Raw genomic sequence first — 19,213 nt, 5'->3', positions numbered from 1 at the left:
TGCGCAATCCGCCTGCTCAGCGGGGATTGGCGGATCGATCCCCGCTGAGAAAAACTGAGTCCATCGGTGGAATGGACGTATGAAAGGGGCCTTAAACTTATTCTCTCTGGAGAATAGACCTTTGAGAAGGGGATATGATAGAGATATACAAATACCTTACTGGTAACCCTAAGACAGGAAAAAACTTTTCAGTGAGAGGGAATTTCATTCACTGAAATTTGAAGAGAGGCAGTTTAACCCTAAACTGCAAAGACGTTTCTTTACTATCAGAGCGGCAAGGATGTGGAATTCTTTTCCACAAGCAGTGGTATCAGCAGGGAGCGTCGATTGTATCAAAAACTATTTGATGGGCATCTTAACGATCACAACATACAGGGATATACGATTTACTATTGAAATTAGCACACGCACACAGGTTGAACTGGGCGGATTGGTGTCTTTTTTCAACCTTACTGACTATGTAACTGTCCTAGACTGTATGACCAAGTTTAAAGGGTTAGATCACCTTGTCACATAATTTTAGCAGCTGGTACGCCGAAAATACAAAACAGTACTTCTGTGCATATTCACTTTTTATAAAAACTAGCTTACCCTGTGTTCTGGTATCTTGCGTTTTTGGGCTCAATTTAAAACATGCATTTTTAAGGCTGGTTTTCCTGCTTCCTGCCTCTAAGTCACCCGGAACTGTAGTTTAGCACCTTAATATGAAATGTCATGTCCCAGAATGCGTGCATTGTTATATTATACAGTATACTATGCCAGCACAGGATGGAGGGAAGGGCATTGGAAGCAAGGAAATGTGCTTCTTGCTCATACAGGAAGGCAATACTTTCTCTTCCCTTCTGTGATCTTAGTGCTCCAGTGATAGGTAGGGAAAGCCTGGGCAACTCCACACTCATCCATGTGATCAGCCTAGACTGTAGCCCAGTGTAACCGCTCCCAAAACTGATAGCTAGAAGCAGAGGAGGAGGGATTGGAATTTAAAAGTGGTTGTAAACCTTAGACCTGAAATATGGACAAAGCCTATCCCTCTATAGTGTGTAATTGTCTCAATCCAGAGCACTAAGTATAATTTCTGTCTGCTACCCTGTTCCTTAGCTATTTACATGAGTCACTTCTGACAAGTTTACCTGACACCAAGAGTAAAAAAATGACATAGAGGGATCTCCAGCACAAAGCTTGTGATTGACACCCTAAGCTCTGTTCCTGTGTGACATGTGAAGGAAGGGGTTGTGTCTGTTCCCTCCAATCAGCTCTCAGAGCTCTCCTTACTGAGCTCTGCAGTGTGAAATTTCAGCTCTCCGTCCTTGTTTTCTGAAAGCACAAATAAGTCTTATAAATTATGGACTTTGAACAGAGGAAGAGAAGACTGCAATTAAACAGGTATATCTTATCTACAAGAATTTGTTTATTCTCTTTGTATCACCTGAGGCCAGTCATTTCACTGAGTATATGTAAGGGTTTATGACCACTTTTACCATGATTGAAGCACTCACAGCTGGAGAGGCGATGGGGGAATAGAGCACAATGGGTGGAAATGGCATCATCCCTTTTTCAAATCTCAAAGGTACCATCCATCCTAACTAATTGCCAGGACTAGGCAGAATACACTGGGGTTATTTTTTGAAATCCTGAATACCAAAAACCACGCTTTTAATGAAGGTAAAAAATAGAGTGGAAGTAATTCTAAAGATTTGACAATGAGTTAAGCTGGCTATGCATTGTTTAGTTTTTTTTTTTTGATCAGCCAGCTATTGCGCTATTGTATTCTGACAGCGGGACTCCTCCTCCACTGCCAGAATACACTGATCAGTGCTGCAATTAATTGGCTGCATGCCCTAATCGAATACAAATTTTCCAGCAGTTCTGTCCTGGAGGAATCAATTACCAAATCGATTTCTCTTGAACAGAACAGTCATAGATGGATAAAAACTTTGCTGGTCCTTGCTGAAGCAGCCAAATTTCAATCTATCTATGGCCAGCTTTAGAAGCTAATGGAGACTCTTTGGTGTAATCTGTTTTTTCATTTAAAATTAGATGGAGTAAAGCCTGCTTTGGCTCTAGGCAACAGAGTAAAAACCTGGAATCAGAATCCCTTAGGTAGGTTACTGTTGCTAAGGCTGTAGGAGGGAGCGGTGCTGTTGCTAAGGCCGGAGGGTTTTTAAGTGTGCTTTACACTTTCCTCTCTTTGTCCAATCAAGAAATCGTCATGTACACCACAATGTACACCACAATGCACATTTGGCAGGCTGTACTCATCTACAAGATACTCTACGGACAGCTAGAATTAAAGCTTACATTTTTTTTTAAAAATCAGCACATAGCTAAGTACTTACATTCGATGCAAAGCTTCCCTTGTATCGCTATAAAAGGAGGAGGTAGACTTTCATTCATCTGCCCTTTCTTGCATTCATAAAACCTTTAGTACAGTTAACAGCGCTAGTTAACTGCTTCCCACCTCTGCTGCTTCTATCGCAAGTGACACGTGGATCTTCCTCAAATGGTCTTTGCTGTCTGACCTCTGACCGTCTAAACCTCCCCTACTACCAGCAACTAGTTTGTGAGTATTCAAAGCCTTGCCTTTCTCTAAGCTATGCTGCTCCTGCATTGCGCTACATGTCGTACTTCCAAACATGCGGGTAGCAGTCCTGCTGTAACAGGTTCCTTTAGCTCTGTTGCATCCCAGAGATAGCATATGCCCATTTTGGATCTTAAAGGTTCTACATGTCTTCATTTTGGCCAAAAAAATCTTCATGGAATACACCAGGTCTGTCACAGCCTCCTCCATCATGAAGACTTTCTGGCCTCTATAGACATCAAGTCCCAATTTTTGCAGGGCATGAGCACTTCATTCTCTTTTCTGTGGGCCCCCAGCACTCCAAGTTCATAGCCCTGCCATTTGGCCTGTCTTTCGCACAGTGTTCACTGAGATGTTGGCCCCCGCCTTGTTATGCTATCAGGACATCCTCATTGTGGGATATCTATACAACCTGTTGAGGGAGCAGTTGGCACAGGTTCTGGATGATAACATGATGTGAATAGTTCAGAACTTTAAAAGATTTAGTTAGATCCTAAACCTTCAGAATTCAGCATTAGAACCGAGTTATTGTTTGAGATAACTTGAGTCTTATCCTAGACACTGCTCAAGCCAGAGTTTTTCTTCCCCAAGAGAAACTTCATAGTCTCTGCTCCCAGGCTTACACTCTTCAGTCCTGAAATTGGCCAACTTTTTCCTTCTGCATGAGGGTCCAGGGGCTGATGGCTGCCTCCCCTGAGGCAGTTTGTGGCCTGATGGCTCAAGAATCCAGTTCTGGAGTTGGAGTAATCTTTCCTATAAATCTCAAGGGAGATACTCACAACAGATGCCAGCCTATTGGGCTGGGGACGAGTCCTAGATACTGTTTCTTCATAGGGGATTTAGTCAACATTCTGGTGCTCTAATCATTTTGGTTGTCCCTACAATACTGGAAATCCAGCCTGGAGGGCCACTTGAACAGGATCCAGTCACACAGGAATGGTGTACACCAGTCATCAGGGTGGAACCAGAAGCCTTGCTGCAGCAAAATAGGTAGAAAGAATTCTGTCTTGGGCAGAGCTTCACGATACAGCTGCTGTTTGCATGCCAGGGCTGGACAGTTGTCAGGCAACTGTCTCAGTTTTAGTACCCGAATCTGTGAAAATGGGTTCCACACCCGGACGTGTTCTAGGACTTCTGTAACAGGTGGGGAAAGCTTGATATAGACCTCCAGGTCCAACAACAAACTGCCTCCAGGTACAACTATCCTCTAGCACAGGGGTCTCCACACTTTGTAAACAAAGGACCAGTTTACTGTCCTCCAGACTTTAGAATGGACATTTTGAGTAGAAATTGTCCAGGTGTCAGTGGGAGTAAACAATGCATCTTTGGTATTCAGGGGAGGAATAGTGCCCCATTGCTAGTGTCAGTGTGGAGGAATAGTGCCTTATTGTTGGTGTCAGTTGGAGGAATAATGCCCCATTGCTGGTGTCAGTGGGAGAAATATTGCCCAATTGGTGTCAGTTTGAGGAATAGTGCCCTATCATTGGCATCAATAGGAGAAATAATGCCCCATTGCTGATGTCAATAGCAGGAATATTGCCCCATTGTTGGTGTCAGCGAGAGGAAAAGTGTCTTGTATCAGTGGAAGGAAAAGTTCCCAAGGGCCAGATAAAGGCAAGAAAACGGCTGCAGTTTGGAGACCACTGCTCTATTAGAAACAGTGGCTTTGCCGTTTCAGTACAACTTTATTTTAACTTTTCCCCCCTTGCTGCTCCTTCCATGAGAAGAAGGGCCTTGCGGGGCAACTCATAGCTCCAGAGACCTAAGCAAATGTAGTACACTGCCTTGATCACATTGATAGCAGATGCTCTGTGGGCTATCCCATGTTGTCAGGATCTTCTGTCCCAAAGACCAGTTCACCATCCTGGTTCAGGTTTACTAGCTTTAACAGTATGGCTGTTAAAGCTTCGCTTTTGCTGGACAGTTGTAGTGTGAACATACAATATGTACTAAGGCTCTAACTGGCATCATATGTGTCCTTGAACAACAGCCTGGCTCTTTAGAGCTCCAAGAGCTGCAATGAAAGTATGTATTTGAAATTTTCATAAGTATGCTTCCAATGCGGTAAAACTCAGGCTTGGTTTGCCAGAGAGCGTTGCATTGTAGGCAGCAGGAGGGGCTATTTTTCATTAACCTGGTCTACCACCTGGGGTATTTTATTAATTGTTTGTATGTCTTTGTTGTGACTAATTGCCGATACATGTGTCAACTTTTTTTACTTCTTTCAATAAAGTAATCAATTTTTTAAGCCTAATACCGCTTGGGTTTCTTCCCTACTTTTGCATAGCTCCTTTTGCTATTCTTTTTGTTACTAGCAGGAGGGACTGTGCCTATTCATCCTATCAATTTTTATATTGTATGCTTGCACTGACGGTTCCCTTTAAATTGGATATCCTTTAGCTCTCAGAGGAGCCTACTGTGCTGTAAAAAGAGTCTCTCCTCCTTAAAAAATAAATATATAATAAAACAGTGTGTTAATCTCAACGTAATTTGTGAAGTGTCTTGCTGATATATTGCTGTTTTTCCCCAGACGCTTGACTAGCCTATCTACCAGGCTTCGCAGTGATAGAATACAATGTAGGAGATGTGAATTCATAAGCATGTAGAAAAAAAAAAAAGGATGGAAGATAAAAAGATTTCAGAGAAGGTTGGCTGGAAATGGTTCAGCAGTGTGCAGACATGACTGAAATACACAATGCACTGCTAGTCTACCAGGAATTTTAATAGCAGAGCTCTAAGTTGCTTGCAGATTGCCAGTTTTCCACAGAAGAGGTCGTAGAAGGAAATCTGAAGCTAGAATAAATTAAGGCAGATTTTTCAATATTTGGGAGTTTTGTCCTTGTAGGCAGAATTACCAGTAAATTGCTGTTTAGTAATGGAAAATACAGTCTAAAGTAATTCCTATACTCACCACTGGGATAGTTGTTTCATCAAGTAAAACAATTCATATGGCTCTCATAATCCAAATAATTTAGGACATTTCATAATAATCTGTGTTCATGGATGTGATGTAGAATGGTTTGTTTTGAATAGAGGCAGGAAGTAGAAAATAATGTAACCCAGATGTTTGTGCTGCAGAAGATTGCAATTTTCAAGGTAGTAAAACGGGGAGCTTGTGCCACCTAGTGGGTCTTTATGGAATGACATGGAGGCTAATTTGCCAGACTGATTTAGAACATTTTCTTTTTCACACTGCAATGTTTGTGTTAAACGCAAGTAAATGTGTTGAAATGCATTCCCATTTAGTGTTGCAGTGCATTTTTAAATTTGAAAGGAAACTTCAACTAAATGCTTTTTTGACTTTTGCATTTATGCACATTGCATTGCATTGTGCTGAAAAAAGTAGGGCATAGTCTACTTTTCTCTCAGTATACCTAGGCAAAACGCATGTGTTGATCAACCCATACCAGCACATCTGATGTGATTGGACCCTTAAGCTGCAAATACATCAGTAAAATGAATGCATTGGTGGCAGTAGAATGCAGGCTAATACTAGTCCATGTATTGTTTTTTGAGAAATGTTAAACACATCCACATTTGCACATCTTCCAGCATTTGTTGTTTCTAAAACTAGGTATTCCTGATCTTTAGCCCATTCACCTAATACACGTGTGTCAAACACAAGGCCCTAGGGCCAAATCCAGCCCTCCAGGCCATTTCATGTGGCCCTTGCATCTCTCCTGCAGCTGCGGCACTACCCTCCTTGTCTTAGCAGTCCACAGCAGAGAGGAGGACAGAACTCTTTTGCCAGATCTTGCTCTTCTCCCTGCAGCCACGGAGAGGCTTGTCTCGACCCCCCCCCCCCTCACCTTCTCAGCAGTCAGCAGCAGAGAGGAGGACAGAACTCCTCCTACAGATCCTGTGTCTCTCTGTGCAGCCAAAGCACCCCCTTGTCTCTACCTCCCTAATCTTAGCATTCAGCAGACTCTGGCAGCTGACTCCAGCCCTCCACTGGCCCTCATCCAGACCCTGAACTTTCTGCTTTGCAGTAGCACAAGGTAAGTGGGATGCACTGTGATTGAAAGGAGGATGGGGGGCCCTTGACTTCTGATGGTAGGGGGCTCTTGACATCTGATGTAAGGGGGGGGGGTGTAGGGTGCTCTGGAAATCTAGTCCTACAGATACAACTGGCCCCTTGAGGGCAACAATAATGTGGATACGGCCCATGATGAAATAGAGTTTGACACCCCTGACCTAATATGATCAAACCTTCAAATTAGCTGTTCTACCTTTTCAGAAATACATTTGTCCTCAGTGCAGGTAGCCTACATTGCTAAGCGCACAGCACTGTAAAGAAGCTGCAGATCCCAGAGTTGAAAAAAAAAAAAAAAAAAAAGTATGTATACATCCTACTCTAAGGCACCCCCCCCCCTCCCTTACACTCTAAAATGTAATCCGTCCCTACATGCACTCTCAATATTATATTTAACACTAACACTTAGTGGTCTGTTTATAAAGCAGTGAATGTGACTTTCTCCAAACATTCTGATGGAGATGTAATTTAAGACACAAGATCTTAAGATCTTGAAAGATTCACTGGTAAAGAATGTATGCTGTTAGTTCATACAATGAACTTCTCATATTTGCCTCCTTTTGCTCTGGTATATAAGGCATTTTTTTTTTGTATCTGTTTGATAAGTGCAAAAAAAAAAAACAACTGTTGATAATGTCAGAAATCCAGAGCTGTCCTGTGCACAATTCCTGTGTTATCTCAGGGAATGTAGTTAGCCTTTCCAGTTCTGAATTTGGTTGAAAGTAAAATGACTTTTTTATGTTATGTAAATGAGGGGAGAGAGGGATAAATTTGTTAATTTAGAATAAGAGAACTGGGCAGGGATGACACCATTTAATAAAAAAAAAAAAAAAAAAACGTCTACAGAATCCTTTCTGCTATGAACTTAAGTGCATTGTTTGCATATCAGCAGCTTTTTTTTACAAGTTATATAAATCACACCGCCAAGTTACATTTGGCAGAACTTTCTGCATGGGATGCTAAGTGGTCAGAATGGGTAAGGATCCTTCCTTCTTGTGATCATCTGGGCTGCTCCGGTAAAGAGACCAAAACCACAATAAGGATACTTACTGTATCTGTGTAAGGGCTGTGGTATGCAATTGGATCCATTTATCTTAGTATCATTACAGGAAGTAATGCTAGTATTCCTTGTGATGCCAATTAGGGTTCAGCTCATGGGTATTTACTTCAGCTGGACCATCAATTTGTAGGTGACCTATGATTCTCTGGCTTGGGTAGACTGTGGTACTTTTGCAAGGGGCCATGTACATACGCATTGCAGCGATAATACATATCTACATAGGGCAATGAAAATATTCCTTTTACATGGGAGTCTACAGATGTCTAACTCGGCTTCCAATCCTTAGCATTTTGGCTTGCTAGCAGATGACTGAAAATGTAGAGGTGTAATGGCTTAACTCTATACCATGCCAAAAAATAGTTTGAGCTATATATTCCCTTTACTGCTCTGCAGCTTATGTTAGTCTTGGCTTTATGCAGTGCTTTATTTTCCATTTAGAAATGTATACTATTCCAAGTTCAACAAGAAGACTATTTCCTGTTTATCCTGCACAAATCAAATAATAGTCCACCAGTGCTTTCTGAATCTCTCCTTTTAGGTTGTCTAGGCACTTCTCTGAAGGATGTCCAAATAAAAGCATACCAGTTCCTGCACTATGAATGTTCTTTTGTGTCCCTTCATAACAATGTATATACATATATGGAGCGAATGAGCTAGCAGTCTGTTCAACATATCTGTCCTTACACTGACTAACTCCAGAGTCTACTTTCCATATTAAAATAAAATATTGAGCACAGGAGGTAGCTGTCCCAATTTCCAGAGGGAAACAGTAGTTGGTGAAATTGTGTCCCTGGATCATTACTATCCATAATAGTGTCATAGTTAATTATATATCTGGGAAGACATTTTATTGTAAAATTGCTTATAAACTACAAATTTTCCAACTACAACAAACATTTCAGATTCTTTACAGGCTTGGGAACTATTGCATTTGTTAAAGAAAAGAGAAAAGTGCAGTTGTATTTTTGCATTGTTATTTTACCTATTTATAATATTCAGTATTAAAAAAAATATAGATAAAAATTATATAAATTTATATATATTTAATAAATATTGCATGAATATTTGGTGTTTTACTGTTGATGCAGCAAGTGGTGCTTTAGGCTTCCTTTTACATGTTTTCTATGGACTTCTAATGTACCTCTGTTGTAAAAAAAAACAAAAAAACCAAGCAATGGAGTCTAGATAGGGGCAGGAGCAGCTTCAAAAATGTTATACAGTGTCTTGAAAAAGTATTTATACCCCTTAAAATGATCCACATTTTCTCATGTTGCAAACAAAAACATAAATGTATTTTATTGGGATTTTATGTGATAGACCAACACAAATTGGCACATAATTGTGAAGTGGATGGAAAATGATAAATGGTTTTTAAAAGTTTTACAAATACATTTCTGAAAAGTGTGGTGTGCATTTGTATTCAGCCCCCCTGAGTCAATACTTTGTAGAACCACCTTTCACTGCATTTACAGCTGCAATATTTTTTGGGTATGTCTCTTCCAGCTTTGCACATCTAGAGAGAGACATTTTTGCCCATTCTTCTTTGCAAAATAGCTCAAGCTCTGTCAGATTGGATGGAGAGCGTCTTTGAATAGCAATTTTCAAGTCTTGCCACAGATTCTCAATATAGCGTTTTGCTTTTAGGCCAAAAAGTTTAATTTTGGTATTATCTGACCAGAGCACCACATGTTTGCGGTGTCCCTCATATGGCTTCTCGCAAACTGCAAACAGGACTTCTTATGGCTTACTTTCAACAATGGCTTTCTTCTTGCCACTCTTTCATTAAAACCAGATTTGTGGAGTGCACGATTAATAGTTGTCCTGTAGACAGATTCTCCCACCTGAGCTGTGGATCTCTGCAGCTCCTCCATAGTTACCATGGGCCTCTTGTCTGCTTCTCCGATTAATGCTCTCCTTGCCTGGCCTGTCTGTTTAGATGGACAGCCATGTCTTGGTAGGTTTGTAGTTGTGCCATAGTCCATTTTCTGATGATAGATTGAACAGTGCTCCGTGAGATATTCAAAGCTTGGGATATTTTTTTTTTTTTTTAACCTAACCCTGCTTTAAACTTCCCCACAACTTTATCCCTGGCCTGTCTGGTGTGTTTCTTGGCCTTCATAATGCTGTTTGTTCACTAAGGTTCTCAAAAAAAAAAAAACCTCAGAGGGCTTCACCAAACAGCTGTATTCATACTGATATTAAATTACATACAGGTGGACTCTATTTACTAATTGGTGACTTCTGAAGGCAATTGGTTCCACTAGATTTTAGTTAGGGGTATCAGAGTAAAGGGGTTGAATACAAATGTACACCACACTTCTCAGATATTAATTTGTAAAACATTTTGAAGACCATTTATCATTTTCCTCCCACTTCACAGTTATGTGCCACTTTGTTAGTTGATCACAAAAAATCCCAATAAAATACATTTATGTTTTTGATTGTAACATGACAAAATGTTGAAAATTTCAAGGGGTATGAATACTTTTTCAAGGCACTGTAAGTATAGATTAATAACATTAGTTTAAAGTGACCCTTTCCTTTGCCCATACAGTGCAAAGTAAAAGGGTTTCTTTTCTCCCCTCTCCCTAGCAGCAAATACTTTTCTCGCTTTTATACTTCTCCATTCCACTGCCGGATCAAAAGAAAAAAAAATCTCTATCAGCTCCAAGCTGACCTGTTAGAACAGGGGACCTTCTTGCCACCAAGTGACAGCACTGGGGTAATCATGAGGTGCCATTACAGACACATAGGAGATCAGAAGTGAAGGAGGGGTGAGTGTGTGCTGCTGAGGTGTGGACTAAAGCCCCGTACACACGTACCCATCGTCGGCCGAACGATCGGCCGTCTTTTGTCCAGGGCTCTCGTGTCTGTTGAAAACTTTTGTCGGCCAACAACAGCCAACATCAGAAGTGATGGTTAACTTTCCTTGTCTTTTTTCTTTTCTGAGCATGCCCAGTCTTGCAAATCTGCTGTCTGTCGGCCGAAATCTGTACTGACTGGCGAACAATCGGCCGTTCTGGTGTTGGCCAACAAAAATTTGAATGCCTGCACGACAGATTCTGTTCGGCCGAAAATGCGCTGTCGGCTGTCGGAAGCATCATACTAACAAGCCGACAATCGGCCGATCGTTCGGCGGCCGAATATTTACGGCCGTCAATCGCTACGTGTGTACGGGGCTTAAGTGAAACTTTACTTTCCCTACAAGAACAAAAAAAATATGATAAATAAATGAATAAAGTGAACCAAATCCATTATATTTTATTTTTAACAGTGCTCTTTCGTTAGCTTTCCTCTAGATTTATTGGTCCTTTAAGAACTATAAACCGGTATCTGTATTCTTGTTGTCTAAATGAATTTTAAAACTATTTATGCCCTAGGGACAGAATATGCAATTAACATTGATTTTTTTTCCCTCTCCTCTTTGTTTAAAACACCGATGAGGATTTTTCTGCTGTTAGGAAAAGATTTGAAATGCTGCTCTATACTATTTCTTCCACATTATCTCTCAGCTGTTCCTTCCCCCCCTGTTTACAGATTGCAGTTTCAGACTGCTGCCTTCTCCAGTCCTTGCGTATTGATTAGTGCTCGGTGTGTAATCATTAGTAGCATTAGTTTGGCTTGTGTGCTGCCATTTTTATGCAGTGTTCTTTTTCTTTGTGTTTACATAGGACTTGGCTCATTAAGGAAAGATTCTGGAGATGACAAAACAGATGAGGAAACGGAGGGGGCACATTCGGAGGATGAAACATATTCTCAGAAGGGACTTCGGAGGTCACAGAGCATGAGATCTGTTAAGGTTGTCAAAGGCCGTAAGGAGGTATGCAGTGCATTTTGTTTTTATAATATTAAAGTGCACCAAATGTTAAAAAAGCCACTCCAAGCCAATATTTTTACAGATTATTGGGCGCTTTAAGTGTGATCAGAAACAAAGGACTACCTGCATATTGGGTTTTGCCAAGTTTGCTAAGAAAGAAAGTGTTTGCCCCTGGAAATGTGACTGTGCTCTGGTTTTCATCATATTTCTTGGCCTTAATATTCATGTTAAAAAAATCATTTTTGAATATGAAGAGGCATTTCTGGTTTTTGATGCCCTTAGGTACACAAAAGCTGTAGGGTTGATTTACCAAAGATAAATAGACTGTGTCCTTTGCAAGGGCATTTTCTTCAGAGCTTAGTAAATGTGGGGAAGCTCTGCTCTCTTCATCATCCGATCATGTGCAAGCAAAAAAGCTGTATTTTTATTTTCCTTGCACACAACTTTCCTTGGGTATTCTTTGCAAAGTGAAGCTTTGCATTATTTACTATGCTCTGGAGCAAATTCCCTTGCAAATTGCACAGTCTATTTGCCTTTTTAGTAAATCAACCCTTGTGTGTTCTTGAAAGGTTTCAAATGTTGCCTGCTGTGCAACTTTAAAGCCTAAGGTGCTGCTTGCAATTGGGTCATAAATGATATAATTTATCTCCCTCTCCATGTTCCCTAGAGTGTGAATAGATTTTAAGTATCAAAATACTTATTTTCAGCTAGTTACTGGTCTGCAGTGATTAGTATATCTTTTTAAACAACTACTGCTGAAGGAGTGGATATCTTGAAGACTTTAGATTCAAGGTTTATTTTACCTATCTAGCAGTAGATGACATTAGGGCTCTCTCACATGGGCCCTCATACAGTACATCATGAAGAGCTTTTTACTTATGCATCCGCTGAGCTGTGTGCAGGCAGCCTATGATAGTCAATAGAGATGCAGCAGCTGTATGGTTTCACCCGCACATCCAAGTTTGACAGGCATGCAGGGACGGGTGCACAGCCCTGGATGCACACTGACCCATCCCTGCATACTTTTCAGATTTGTATGTGTAAATGTGTCCATGCACCCACTGCACCTCTTTTGACTGACACAGGCTGTCTGTACGCTGCTCTGAATGCCCAGAAATATTAAACAGGTTCCATTAGAAAATGCACAATTTTGGTACATTCTGCTCCTCTGAATTTTTTCATCACTACAGTCGAAAACAAACATCATTAACTATTATAAAATCTAAGGAAATTTTATACGAAATTCTACTAGTCTATGGCCAGCTTTAGTAACAACTAGCAGATGTTACTTTTGCTGTAGATTGTTGCAGGGGGATGTTATATGGGTGCATTGGACCTATGTACGACATAGTCCTTTGTACACTCAAGCATTACAAAGTAAGTAAGTCAGACAATATTAAAAGACATTGACATTCATTTATTAAGTACTGGCCTTTTATAAATCACAGCATAAATGTTATTTGCTGCTTTTTTCCTTTCTCTTACATATCAATCATTATTGAACAGGGATTCTCATCATGTATTTGTATACTTTGTTAAAGTTTAGAAATAATAAAATAATACTACACATCTTTTTAAATATAATGCCTCGTTTCCACTGAGCAGATCGGTTCGGGTTAGTTCGGTACGGGAACGCTATTTTGAGTGTTTCCATTATGAAAGTGGCCCATACAACCAAACCACACCATTCCTGGTCCTCCTTCAGATGTAGGGCCATAGGAAATGGTATGGTACGGTTAGGGCGGAGATACTGGCGTCACACGATACATTCCACTGATTGGTGGACAGGAAAACGTCAATGCTCACGTCAAACGAAAGCACAAAACAAACACCACGTTTGGTGTGAACCCTGCATGGCCCCTGGCGGTCCGACTTGCAGTGGAAACGCTCACCTGAATAGGTCGGACCATTCTAACTCTTCCAAACTGTACCGACCCGAACCGTTCCGCTCAGTGGAAACGAGGCAATTATTAACTAAAGTTCCCCATTAAATGGAGGGCTTTTTGTTTTTATTTTTCTAAAATAGAGTTTAGCCCCTCCTTTTTTAACAGGAGTGACTTATAACAAAGGCTGTCATCTGCTAATCACCCCCCTTTAGATTGCTGTTTCATATGCTGAGCTCCGGGTACGGGTGGGCATGAGCTGACCAGGCCTAATCTAGTCGGTTGGAACAAGTTTGCTTCTCATTGTGTATACATTAATAAACACAGCTAGTTTCTTTTGGCAGGAGTGTTCTGTGAGCAGCACAATGCAGACCCAGAGCTAGTATGTGTTTTAATAAACTCCAAGTGAACTGCATGCTCTCCCCCCTCTCCTTCCTCCATATGTTCATAGAAGAAAGTGTTCCCTGCCAGAAAGCAGAGGCAGAGATGATTCACAGTATTATATTGAAGATAAACTATAGCCAATCTCAGGCTATCACAATTATATTGCCTTTTCTGGGAAGGCTTCTAGCAAGCCGTTGTCAGGAGGAAATAGAACAAGCATCATTATATTTGTTTTTGACCCTTATTTCCATCTTTTTTTTCACAAGTCTCAGTACTGCACAACTGCCAAGCTAGTTTTCAGGTATACTTGAGCCATCAGCGCTAATTATGCTTTGTTAAAGCTTTGCTTTTTAGTGTTTGGCAGAATATTTCAACAGTGGGGGTTTTGTTTTTGGCACTGGAGAGAGAACAAAAAGAAATGCAATTACAGTACTTACTAAGGTGCCTAATGCATCAAATGTTTTGCAGGAAAAAATACTGTAATAACTTTTTAGAGATGTTAGGTAGAATATATAAGCATTTGTTTGTAGAGTCTATTATGACTTTTTTCTTGTTTGGATTTTAGGGTTTTATATATTTCTTTGCCAAGGGCTTCAAGTCAGTGTACCTTGACTTTTTTTACAGTCTTTGGGTATATCCTAAGCAGTCTCTGCCAGAGCTACAGGTTATGCTGGTTGGTGGTGTTAGTTTGCATGGTGCATGCTTCTGCCCACCATACTCGCCGGTCTGTTCTTACCACTAGAGTTTGGTGGCACTACAGCTCATGCACATCATCTTTGGGACTTGTTCCTTTATTGTAGACAGTGGACCCAGTGCCATCTTAAGAGCATTAAAAGGCCCCGGGCAATGCAGTGCACTGGGGCCCTGCCTACACAATCACCCACGAGAATAAAAATGCTAATTATTGATAAGGCGATATTTATTGGTACAGCAGTGCAAGGCTAATGAAAGTTTCCAACTTCGGTGGCTGGGTTTGGTTAACACACACACGGACGGGAGTCAGACTCAACTGTCCTGTGTGTGCCTGTTACCGTGGAGGTGGACAGGCATTCCTGCAGTTGTGGGCTCCCCCTCCATGGCCCAAGTGGCCTGACAGCAGCACAGGGCCGACTGGCGCTTGCCACCTACTACGTTTGGCGGCGGAATGCACACGGGAATCAGGACTAATTTTTGGCTGGGGCTGGGTCCCTGGGCAGGTGGGGCCCCCTAGGCAAGTCGGGCAACTGCCCAGCGTGCCCATTCGGAAACATGGCCCTGAGTGGACCTTCTGTTCTAAAAAAGATAGTTTATTGATGCCCTTAGCAAGAACATCTTTTACTGATGAGGTCCAGTAAAGAATATAGAGGATCAATGTAGAAATGGATTACTTTTTATAAGGAGTCCATCCAACCGAAAACTGGTATTTTCGTTTTAGATAGATGGGGAAGAGTTACTGTAGAACTCTAGACAATACTTTTTTGTTTTGACTACAGTGGGGGAAGGGTTAGAACATCAGATTGTACTGCTATCTGTATCTTTGTAAGTGAGATTTCCTTCCATTTTCTGTACTAAAGGCATGACTGGAAGGGGGTGGACTGGAGATGTTACCAAAAGAAGAAATCTCACTTTTTGGCAGTTCCACCAGGACAGATGTTCCGATTGTTAGATATCTATCTTCTTGTTCTGATTACAATCCTATTCATTTGTATTTCACCTCAAATTTTGTTTCAGTGGCAATGGTCACCATGACAAATGGAGAGAGAATCATCCCAAGAGTGACACAGACATCTAAAAAAAACCTTGCAAGGCTTTTAATCTAAAACTAGTAATAGTTTTTACTTTAAAGCACCAGATTTTATACCTTTTTGGCTTTAAAGGTGAAATCTGTATTTTAAAGTATATTTAATCCCAGTTTAAAAAAAGATATGTTAGCTTACATTCCAATGATTATAGTGTGTGCAGTGTTTTTTTTTTTTTTTCCGCGGAGGCTTGAATTGCACTTCACGCCTCCGCCTATGGCAGTAATGTGTCGCTCCTGGCGACCAAAGAAGCAAAAGGCTTCACCTACCTCGCTAGTGCATGACATTGCCTTTTAATGTTGGAAATTTGCTTCAGTTGGTTAGAATGAATATACAGGTCCCTCTCAAAAAATTAGCATATTGTGATAAAGTTCATTATTTTCTGTAATGTACTGATAAACATTAGACTTTCATATATTTTAGATTCATTACACACAACTGAAGTAGTGCAAGCCTTTTATTGTTTTTTAATATTGATGATTTTGGTACAGCTCATGAAAACCCAAAATTCCTATCTCAAAAAATTAGCATATCATGAAAAGGTTCTCTAAACGAGCTATTAACCTAATCATCTGAATCAACTAATTAACTCTAAACACCTGCAAAAGATTCCTGAGGCTTTTAAAAACTCCCAGCCTGGTTCATTACTCAAAACCGCAATCATGGGTAAGACTGCCGACCTGACTGCTGTCCAGAAGGCCATCATTGACACCCTCAAGCAAGAGGGTAAGACACAGAAAGAAATTTCTGAACGAATAGGCTGTTCCCAGAGTGCTGTATCAAGGCACCTCAGTGGGAAGTCTGTGGGAAGGAAAAAGTGTGGCAGAAAACGCTGCACAACGAGAAGAGGTGACCGGACCCTGAGGAAGACTGGGGAGAGGGAAATGCCAAAATGCCTGAAGTCCAGTGTCAAGTACCCACAGTCAGTGATGGTCTGGGGTGCCATGTCAGCTGCTGGTGTTGGTCCACTGTGTTTTATCAAGGGCAGGGTCAATGCAGCTAGCTATCAGGAGATTTTGGAGCACTTCATGCTTCCATCTGCTGAAAAGCTTTATGGAGATGAAGATTTCATTTTTCAGCACGACCTGGCACCTGCTCACAGTGCCAAAACCACTGGTAAATGGTTGACTGACCATGGTATTACTGTGCTCAATTGGCCTGCCAACTCTCCTGGCCTGAACCCCATAGAGAATCTGTGGGATGTTGTGAAGAGAAAGTTGAGAGACACAAGACCCAACACTCTGGATGAGCTCAAGGCCGCTATCGAAGCATCCTGGGCCTCCATAACACCTCAGCAGTGCCACAGGCTGATTGCCTCCGTGCCACGCCGCATTGAAGCAGTCATTTCTGCAAAAAGATTCCCGACCAAGTATTGAGTGCATAACTGAACATAATTTTTTGAAGGTTGACTTTTTTTGTATTAAAAACACTTTTCTTTTATTGGTCGGATGAAATATGCTAATTTTTTGAGATAGGAATTTTGGGTTTTCATGAGCTGTATGCCAAAATCATCAATATTAAAACAATAAAAGGCTTGCACTACTTCAGTTGTGTGTAATGAATCTAAAATATATGAAAGTCTAATGTTTATCAGTACATTACAGAAAATAATGAACTTTATCACAATATGCTAATTTTTTGAGAGGGACCTGTAGGTCCACATGGACACAGTAGGGCTCTTGTATGCTCTCCATTTTTGGGTCAAGCATCCTGGTGGTGACGTGCATATATATTCTAAATTGCTCTTGTATTTTCATCTATTTTATTAATGCAGTTGAAATAACTTTTAGCTTTCTGAGATCCTGAAAAGTTTTCATATCAAGATGTCTCATTGTTTTACAGGTGCGATATGGATCACTGAAGTATAAAGTCAAGAAGAGGCCCCAAGTTTATTTTTGATCAGTCATATGGAATCGTCTCAATTGACCTTCTGCAATAAGAGTTCTTTGTGTGACATACTGTACATTATAGAACCAACATTGAGGTTCTAGTGAATGGATATATTGTCATGAGTATATTGTTTATGTTCTGAGGAACGTTTTGTAGCTGCATCTACCTAACTACTGGGAGTAGCTATCTTCTCAAATACACTAAACGTGTTTCTTCCAACTGGTTATTTACCTCTTAATATCTAGTCATTGGCCTGAACTAAAAATGGCCATAATACACCATGGAAGGAAAGAAAAACTGGACCACCTCATCTGGGCTTTTAATACAGTTTTATGCAAAAGCATTTCACTTACAAGTGTATGTTCCACACTAATAGTGGTGTCTTGAAGCTGCCACTGAATTTTTATACAGTGTTATTCAATCAATTTTTAAAGGAGCTCTTTAAATCTTTGTCTTCCAAGAATTATGAAAAACAGGGTATTTTAAAGCATTTTAGATTTGGGACGAGGATGATGGGGCACCTTCTCTGTAACATCAATTTGGACTGTTTTAGTCCCACCTTGTTTATTCATCATACAGTCTTATATTGATACTCTCTGCTTCTAAAAGTTTCTTTTACAATTAATAGTGCAAGAAAAACAGAAAAGAGGGTTGTTACCATGGCTTTCCCCAAGCATAGAATATTTCATTGGCTATTATGGTTACTTCAATTATGTGCAAATATACAGGGACAACATATGTCATTTATTTTAACTGCAACTTTGCTTATTTTGATTATTCTACAGTATATACAATTTTCAACAAACTAGAATTGTTAGAGATAATCTAAGCTCAAGGTAAAAAAAAGCATAAATTGATGGTAGTTGAGAGAGTTTTAATACAACTTTTATTTGGCAGGGATAAGATACAAGAAAAAACATTTAAAATCTTTTTAAAAATAGTAATTTCTGGTAAATAGTGACCCAACTAGGATGGCTATTCAGCTTATGGTGAGATAGGCCAAAAGGACTCCAAAAAAATTTTTGTAAATCATTGGCTGTCTTTGAGGAAGGCATACTGTCTTTTTGATGCAAGTAGCACAGTATTCACATGTAAATATATATTTTTTTGTGGGGTAAATGTACCCTTTAAAGTATGTAGAAAAACTCAGTGGTTGCTTCCATCAAATCTAAAGCAATAAACCTAGACCAAAAAAAAAAAAAATTCAAGTTCATAGACTTGAGAGTATCTAATTTTTGTCTTAAGTACACGGCACACGGCACCAAAGCAATACAATAGTTGGAGAAAAAGTCTACACTTGCAGAAACTTGCACAATGTATTCTGTTTACTAATGAACCCTCCAGCTGTGTATGTGTTTTCTTTTTCTTGGGTTTTGAAAGCATAGCGGTTATTATAATAATTCTGTCTGTCTCCATTTATTATTTTTATTTGGATTTCCTTTTTTAGTGTCAAAATGTGTGTTTTGAACCTTACTTTACTGTACCTATTCAACCTTTAAGCTTACTTTCAAATGGAATATTTGTCTTTTGATGCTTATTGAGCCACTGCTGGCGGTGGAGTGTGCCGCGGGGTGGAAAGCTTGGCAGATATACTAAAACCTAGACTTTTCAAAATTTGCCTGATCTGTTGAAAGTGACAGTTTGCTTTTTTGATGCTTTTTTAAAATGAGAGTTGCTTGTGGTGTGCTTATGCAGCTTAACCTGCTTTTTGCATTTTTGTTTATTTACCTCTTCTATAGTGGGCACATTTTTTAATGTGCTTTGTAGAATTCTACAACATTTCTATGGTT

General features: G+C 40.2%; 1 protein-coding gene across 1 annotated transcript in view; it reads left to right on the top strand.

The window, feature by feature from the left end:
- The window catches only part of REEP3 (receptor accessory protein 3), a 210,162-nt gene extending 191,985 nt beyond the window's left edge, over window positions 1–18,177 (top strand). Inside the window, exons 7-8 of the mRNA XM_082268288.1 lie at window positions 11,343–11,491; window positions 17,376–18,177. Coding sequence (XP_082124414.1) covers window positions 11,343–11,491; window positions 17,376–17,432 — 206 coding nt within the window. The 3' untranslated portion in view covers window positions 17,433–18,177. The remainder of the gene's footprint in view (window positions 1–11,342; window positions 11,492–17,375) is intronic.
- Window positions 18,178–19,213: the final 1,036 nt, after the last annotated feature.

This window comes from Pelophylax lessonae, assembly GCF_965119305.1.
Source record: "Pelophylax lessonae genome assembly, chromosome: 9".
Lineage (NCBI taxonomy): Eukaryota > Metazoa > Chordata > Amphibia > Anura > Ranidae > Pelophylax > Pelophylax lessonae.
This window is presented reverse-complemented; position numbering and strand designations above follow the sequence as displayed.